The following is an 8,434-nucleotide window of genomic DNA, read 5'->3' on the forward strand; positions in this document are numbered from 1 at the left end:
GTGTTCCCGCGCCGTTCCGGTGTAGCATGAAAATCTGTCTCCTATGAGGATCTCTCCCCCTCGACGTATCTGTGCATGTGCCAGTTTCAGGCATTAGCAGCCGATCGGCGATCTCCGGCACATGCGCAGATACGTCGAGGGGGACAGATCCTCATAGGAGACAGATTTTCATGCTACACCGGTCTTCAGGGCGGACTGTGAGAGGAGCCTAGCGGGAGCCTAGCTCCGCGGGCCGGATTAAAAGGTCCGCCGGGCCGTATACGGCCCGCGGACCGTAGTTTGCCCATTGCTGGGCTAGTGCTAGTGCTGACAGTGAATAGGGCTGATCCTGCTAACGCTGCGTTTTTTGAGGACACTATACTAGGAACACTAGTATAGTTCTGTTTGTGATCATGGGGCAGCGCAGTGGCTAAATGGTTAACACTTCCACCTGGCAGTACTAGGGTCATTGGTTTGAATCCCAACCACGGCACCACCTGCCTGGAGTTTGCATGTTCTCCCTGTGCCTGTGTAGGTTTCCTCCCTCATTCCGAAGACATTCTGGTAGGTTAATTGGCTCCTGTCTAAATTGGCCCTAGTATGTGTATGAATGTAAGTTAGGGAGTTTAGATTGTACACCCCTTGAGGGTTAGGGACTGATGTGAATGTATAATATATATGTAAAGCGCTACATAAATTGATGGTGCTATAAAAGTACCTGAAATAAATAAATATATTGATCTGTACAAACACTATACTAGCAATGGCGGTGATCAGTGACCTATAGTGTGAGTGGGATAGTGTGCGGGCAATCTAACGCTAGCTGACCCTGGCTGGGAGGGGAGCTTACAGACCTTGACATTACCTGATGTCACTAGTGGCAGTAATACAGTGATCAGTGAAAAATTCTATATACTGACATTGTAGTAATGGCACTGGCTGGGTGACGGGGTGATCAAAGGGTTAATAGGGGAGATTAAAGGGTTAAATGTGCTAATCTAATGTGTGTGTGTAAAATGTAGTGCTTTTACTCAGTGCAATGTTCTCTCCTTTCTTCCTGGACAGACAGGGGGAGCAGCGGGGGGTTGCAAAGGTGCGTTCACAATCCGAAATAGAAAGCGACGTAAAGGTTATGTCGCTTTGCCCAGAGCACAATGCGGGCAGGCAGTCGGCAAGTGGTTAAACAAAAAAAAAGCCATTAAAAAATGGTTTTCTTATTTTATTTTTACATTTTTTTTAATAATTTAAAAAAAAATACTTTTTCAGAGTAGTGGAATGTTACCATAGTAACATTGTACTACTCTGGGGGGGGGGGGATTCGGGGATTTTGTTTTTCCACTTTGCTTTGCAGCAGCAAATAAACAAGCTTGCTTTGAACTGTCACAAACCACCAGGTCCCGTTCACCGGGATCTTCATTGGTCATGGGTGGGGAATGCTGGGAGTGGAGCAGGTCCCTGAAAAAGTGGCCACAAGAGCCTTGTCCTGGAATCCTGGAATGGAGGGAAGGTGCCAGTAAAGGGGCCATACATGTATAGATTTTTGTTAGAAAATTTTCAGTTCAAGAATATTTGTTTGACTTTCTAATTGTTATTGGGGTCAAATTGATGTTAATTTTTGACAGCAGTGACAGGAACATTCTAAAGGGCAAAAAGGAAAACTTTTCTCTATCAAACGAATTTTCAGCCAGTGTATGTGGTTATTGTTCAGAAAAAACATTAATTTTAAATCGAATGTTAAAAGCAAAAGACAATTTTCGAATGACATTCATCCATTCATTGAATTTTCAAAGAATTTTCGTACGACTTTTCTTACGAATATTCTCGTTTGAAAACCTACACGTGTATAGCCAGCTTTAGTCTCCACCTCTCAGGATAAAGCCCTGGATGTTGATTGGAAAAGTGAGTTTGTCTATGCTGGCAACACTTACTGATTTGGTGAAGGGAGAGTCCAGAGGAAACTTGGAAGGGAAGAATTCTTCCTCCAGGAGTGGACTGGGTCGCACACCTCCACCCTCCTCCTCAGACCCTCCCAGACCTCCCCCCTCTTCCTCAGACCCCCCAAAGCTCCCTCCTCTGACACCCCCAAACCCCCTCCTACTCAAACCCCCAAGACCTCCCTCCTCCTTCTCCGAAAATGCCCCCCTCCTCTCTGCATGGAGCCAGTGCTACTGAAAACTACAAGGGCCATCCAACTGAGAAGAAGTGGGGAAAGTTGGGAGAGGATATAAGGGCCTGGCCCAAGAGAAGCTTGCTCTCTTGGGACTGCCATCGAAGGTTGAAATCAGGGGCCTAGCTGCTCTGGAGGGTTAGAGTAGACCTTCTGGCTTTGACTGTGTGGGGAACTGTGAGCGGGTGAACTGTGTACCTTCAGGCAGGTCATCTATGTCCAGCCCCCTGCTGATCGAGTGACTGTTCATTGTCACCGTGACAGGCTGGGTTGAAGCTCAGTGTCGCCAGGTGCACAGTTCAGGGGCTTCTCCCTGGGCCCGGATCCTTCAAGAGCTGTTTCTGGGACATCTCCATCCCTTCAGCCTTGGTATCTTCAAGATTGGTGAGTGGCCAGAAGCCCACACTGAACACAAGCGTTCAAAGGCACTGCATGCAGACACTTTTACTTCATCTCCTTTGACCACAACTCCTCTAATAAGAAATACTAGCATATGCCATTCTTTACTGCTGGTTGCCATTGCACAGCAATCCCTTTGCACCCTGACTGAGCTAGGTGAAGATTTTGAGACACATTCCATTGCCAAGACTCTTCTTTTGTTTTCATTTAAAGGACTTTGAGTTTCACTTCTGTGTATGTTAAGAGGAATTTACACCCACAAATAATTTACTGCAATGCTCTTTTATTGATTTGTTATAAACTGTTTTGATGTTTGTTGGGCCTGTGACATCGGGACTTTAAGGTGAAGGCTTGAGGGATTGACACAGGAAAGTCTTCCCTTCTCCTTTTTTTACCTGGGGACATAGGTTCTTTAGGGGCCTAATTGTAGTTGCTGTGTGATTCACCTTTATTGTATATCTGGGATCTGAATCCTTAGGGTCTAATCTCCACCTACTAAAAGTTAGCTGCACTAACAATTTTTTGCCTTTGTCTGTTGACTTGAATTCTTCTAGTAAATATTCAGTTGCCTTACTACAACTTGGGGTCATTGAAAGTGTGATCCTGTGTGAGTCATGTCTGAACCCAGGATGTCAGAGGTGTCAGAAGGCTTACAAGGTCAGGGCAACCTTTGGGGACCATCGTCTTCCAGAGACCCCCACGGGGGTGGTGCTACATTGTCTATCTATCTCCCCAAAAAAAGTAATTGGTGTGTGTTCTGATATAGGAGCAGTCTGATGGGGACAGGCGAAGGAAGGTGGCCCTGTGATAGGGACATTTGATGTAAGGGGGCACTCTGATGGGGACCCTGATTATTAAAGATTGACTGGGATAGGGACACCTGCTATAAGGGGGTACAGGTTCTGTTTATTCATCTCAGTCTAATAACAGTCCAATACATACAGTACATTCCATGTTCACTGCTGCACCGCCTCTGCACTGCCTTTCAGACGTTACTTCCAGGTCATGATTCGTGGTACAGAAGCTTGCTGAGTAAACAGGGATAACTGAATCTGTGACAGTCAGTGACTCATACAGTGTTGATATTATGCCCCCTGGCTTTATTTTACTGCACCCCCAGATCAGATATGCTAGATCTGGCCCTGGCACAGCACCAAAACACATGGTACTAAGGTAGACAGCACAAATGTACGAGGGCTGAGCTCTCTGCCTCCCCTGTACACGAGTTAACAGTGAGCTCTCTTCTTGCCTCTATCACAGGAGTTGACCGAGGATCGCTCAGGTGGGGCTTATGCCGAGGCACCCCCTGAGGACTCCTTGTGGTGCCTCGGTTGAAAAACACTGCTCTAGATGTCGGTCTCACCATTTTACTGAGAGTAGTTGTAAAATCGGGACAGTAGTAAATGCCAGATCTATTCTGGATATAGTATGAAATACATCTGAATGACGTGAGAATTGGTGATCTTCCGGATACAGTGATAAAGAAAAAAAACAAAAAACAAAAACAGAAGTTTAGTTTTAAAATATTTTATTTTCAATTCCCAAGAAATAATGGCACAAACATTTAGAAGTAACCATGGCTCAGAGCAGCCACCAAGACATTCATGAATTTCTCCCAGGCAGCCTGGACTTTAGGGCTGAATTCAGATCCCAGTTTACTGGCCAAAACAACGATCAGCACCTCACCAAGACGCTGCGAACAGAAAGGACAATTACATTTTAACATTTTATATACTTTACAAATTAAGTTGGCAAGTATTAAATACAGAAACTTTAGGAACATTCCTTCCCCCTCCATATATTTTACGGTCTGTAATTTTTATTTTATTGTAAAATACACTGCTCAAAAAAATTTAAAGAAACACTTTTTAATCAGAGTATAGCATCAAGTAATTTAAATTCCTGGGATATTGATCTGGCCAGTTAAGTAGCAGAGGGGGTTGGTAATCAGTTTCAGCAGCTTTGGTGTTAATGAAATTAACAACAGGTGCACTAGATGGGCAACAATGAGACAACCTCCAAAACAAGAATGGTTTTACAGGTGGAGGCCACTGACATTTTTTCTCTACTCATCTTTTCTGACCATTTTTCACTAGTTTTGCATTTGGCTAGAGTCAGTGTCCCTGCTGATAGCATCAGGTGATACCTGGAACCTACAGAGGTTGCACAGGCAGTCCAACTCCACCAGGATGGCACATCAATACGTACCATTGCCAGAAGGTTTGCTGTGTCTCACAGCACAGTCTCAAGAGCATGGAGGAGATTCCAGGAGACAGGCAGTTACTCTAGGAGAGATGAACAGGACTGTAGAAGGTCCTTAATCCATCAGCAGGACTGGTATCTGCTCTTTTGTGCAAGGAGGAACAGGATGAGCACTGCCAGACAAAATTACCTCCAGCAGGCCACTGGTGTGAATGTCTCTGATCAAACAATCAGAAACAGACTTCATGAGGGTGGCCTGAGGGCCTTACGTCTTCTAGTGGGCCCTGTGTTCACTGCCCAGCACCATAGACCTTGATTGACATTTGCCATTGAACCGCAGAATTGACAGGTCTGCCACTGGAACCCTGTGCTTTTCAGATATGAGAGTAGGTTTACACTGGGCACATGTGACAGACGTGAAAGTGTCTGGAGAAGCTTTGGAAAACATTGTGCTGCCTGCAACATTGTTTAGCATGACCATTTTGGTTGTGGGTCAGTGATGGTCTGGGGACGCATATCCATGGAGGGATACACAGATCTCTACAGGCTAGACAATGGCAACCTGACTGCCATTAGGTATCGGGATGAAATCCTTGGACCCATTTTAAGACTCTCCGCTGGTGCAGTGGGTCCTAGATTTCTCCTGATGCATGACAATGCCCTGCCTCCTGTGGCAAGAGTATGCAGGCAGTTCCTGGAGGATGAAGGAACTGATACTATTGAATAGCCCCCACGCTCACCTGACCTAAATCCAATAAAACACCTCTGGGATATCATGTTTTGGTCCATCCGTTGCCACCAGGTTGCACTTCAGACTGTCCAGGAGTTCAGTGATGCCCTGGTCCAGATCTGGGAAGAAATACCCCAGGACACCATCCGTCATCTCATTAGGAGCATGGCCTGACATTGTCAGGCATGCATACAAGCACGTGGGGGCCATACAAACTACTGAGTACCATTTTGAGTTGCTGCAATGAAATTTCAGCAAAATGGTCTAGCCTGCTGCATAATTATTTCACTTTGATTTACATTACCCAGTCCAAATCAGTATAGATATCCAGTATGATATTTTCCCCATTGAAATCTGATGTGTTTTTAAAGTGTTCCTTTATTTTTTTGAGCAGTGTTTATTGGTATGCTCATTTGTGTACTACAGCTAGAAAACGAAAGACCTTTGTGCATGTCCTGCTATGCAGCAGAAGTTGTTTCCACACCTTTACCCCATCACTGACTGATGTAAGCCATTAGGCAGCTCCAAAGGTCCTACCATACTGGGAGCTTCTCAGCACAGAATGAAACCCATTATTTCAATGCAGCTCCAAGCACAGTAGTAGCTTCAGAAAAAAGGTTAGCCTGTCACATCATATTGTTTACTAGTGATGGGACAAGTGAGGAGACCCCCACCAGTATACAAAAGAGTTCATGTGTACAGTGAAAAAATAAATACATAAAAGAAAGTTTTGAAAATAAGGCAAAAAATTATAACCCTACGTGAATCATACTATAGAAATAGGAAGAGATAGTCTGGCCACTGCACACCTCGCTTGGACCAAATGGTTAGCAGGCAAAAAGCAGCCTCAGCTCAATTTATCCAAGCCATGCCCTCAATTCATTTGTTATGCTGTGGCTGGGCTATATCTTCCTATTCCTTTGGGTCTGGATGAACTTTTCCCCAGCCAACACCCTAACTAGTCAGTGGTATCCAATTCATTGGGCCTTGTTAGCCTGAGTGGGGGCCACCAAGCATTTATCGTGGGCCTACATGAATCATCTTTCACTATTCTGACAACTCTAAATTAAAGTGTATCTATTAGCACAATATTTTGTTTAATTTGGATTGAGTGGCAAAGAATTAATGCTCCTGTCAGGTTTAACTGATTTTAGAGGCTCCGTTGGACAGATTCCTTCAGTTTCTGTTAAGTAAAAATGTTGTTGTCAGGACAGAAAATAGGAGGGGAAATCTAACTCAGCCCCAGATAGCAGTAAAATTTAAAAAGGCATATTAAACTTTAGCCATTCTATCAAATATTAAAATAAAAAGTTTTAGGTATAGATACACTGTAATGTAAATATAAATTGAATCAATCAATAAATAGTAATAGTAAATAATATCTGATGCCTTTCCCAATGTTATAGTTACTTAGGTAGTCTGACTTAAAAATACCACATGAAGTGTAGAAAATATTTATTCCATTTAACTTTAGATCTGTACCTTGAAATTCTCAGGATCTATATGGAGCTCTTCAGCATGCTGCTTGCTGAGGCCAGCCAGGACTTGTTTCACATTATCCATATGGTGAACGGCATTGCCAATGGCACCGAGTACCTTCTTGCCATGAGCACCGACCTTGGCATTACCAGAAATGGCAGCAGAACTGGACAAATTTCCAAAACTGCTGAAATACCTCTGGGTCCAGGGATAGACTTGGAACAGCCTATAAATAAAATATTTAAAAACAATTATACATATGCAGCCATTTACTTTATCAAGCCATAACATAATAGAGGACAGCAACAAAGTCAAGGATATACTGTGTATACCTTATAGAGGCAAGTGAGAGAGAGAAATATTAAAGAATCAATAAAAAATGAAAAAATAAACATTACATTGGTTAAATTAAAACAACAAATGTCCAGCCTAATAAATAAAAGACTTTGTGTTTTATTACCTGCTCAGGGCATCATGGCCATCAATTTCCAAGTCAACCTTGGCCCAGGTGGAGGTGATGGCAGCTTTCTCTTCAGCAGTCCAGTGAACCATTGTTGCTGTTAAGTGGGGGATTTAGAGGTGAAACTCTTGCTCTGTAGGGTTTGCATCTAGTCATTTAGACAAACTATCCTTTTATAGAAGCCTTACCATGGTCCACCCATGATAATGTTTTCTTGAGTCATGCTCAAAATGCCCACTCCAGCCTGATTACATTTTAAGATTACTGTGCAATGTCCACTGCAGATTACTGTTGAAAAAACCCTGACTATAGCTGGACTTTAAAACATGCTAAACCAACAATTATTTTAAAATGTAAAATGCTCATTGAAGAAAAGTAAAAAAAATATTTCTTTATTTCAGTACCATTTGAAATAAAACTCCTGATGATATTTCTTATGTTATTAGTATTTTCACCATCAAGAAATCCTAAAATATTTTTCATCATTGAATACAAATTGTCCTATAGTGTGTGGGATCATTGTGAAGAAGGAAATACAAATTCGTGTGGGGGAAAAAAAAAAGGATATTTTCTTGTACATTGTTGGGTGATTGCTATAAACACAGCTTCACCTTAAAGGATAAGTTCACCTTTTGATAAAACATAAATGCACATTTTTTGCAGGTAAAAAAAATTGTGCATTTATTATCTTTTGCTGCATGAGCCTGGAAAGCATTGCACTAGTGATCAGCAGATCACTGGTACCATGCAGGTCTCCTGCAGACTGCCCTCCAAATGACCCCTCTTTTGAATCTAGACACCCCATGGAATTTAGTGAGAGGCATGTTTAGTCCATAGAAGATTTTATTGTTTTGCCACAATTTTTTTAAAAATGACACTTTTTTTTAACACAAACTTGTGACTTAAATTAAATATTTCTCATGTATGCCATGGTTATATGTGGAATAACACCCCAAAACACATTCTGCTACTTCTCCCAAGTTTGGGGATACCACAGCCTATCCACATAGAGGCCCCC

At 42.8% G+C, this 8,434-nt stretch overlaps 1 protein-coding gene across 1 annotated transcript; it reads right to left on the bottom strand.

Moving 5' to 3' along the window:
- Nucleotides 1–4,056: 4,056 nt before the first annotated feature.
- LOC149472156 (hemoglobin subunit beta-2-like) lies at nt 4,057–7,619 on the bottom strand. Its single transcript, XM_089692468.1, has 3 exons — nt 7,417–7,619; nt 6,960–7,182; nt 4,057–4,238 (listed from the first exon to the last, which is right to left on the bottom strand). The coding sequence occupies exons 1-3, from the start codon at nt 7,506–7,508 to the stop codon at nt 4,110–4,112; spliced, it is 444 nt and encodes a 147-aa protein (XP_089548594.1). The 5' UTR covers nt 7,509–7,619; the 3' UTR covers nt 4,057–4,109.
- Between the last annotated feature and the right edge of the window lie 815 nt (nt 7,620–8,434).

Source organism: Staurois parvus, unplaced genomic scaffold (assembly GCF_062004578.1).
Source record: "Staurois parvus isolate SC_StPar_1 unplaced genomic scaffold, SC_StPar_1.0 ptg000022l, whole genome shotgun sequence".
Classification (NCBI taxonomy): Eukaryota; Metazoa; Chordata; class Amphibia; order Anura; family Ranidae; genus Staurois; species Staurois parvus.

Coding starts and splice junctions, on each gene's coding strand:
- LOC149472156 (XM_089692468.1), bottom strand. CDS start 7,508: ATGGTTCACTGGACTGCTGAAGAGAAAGCTGCCATCACCTCCACCTGG. Junction 7,183..7,416: donor GGCCATGATGCCCTGAGCAG/GTAATAAAACAC, acceptor TTTTATTTATAG/GCTGTTCCAAGTCTATCCCT. Junction 4,239..6,959: donor TAGATCCTGAGAATTTCAAG/GTACAGATCTAA, acceptor TTCTGTTCGCAG/CGTCTTGGTGAGGTGCTGAT.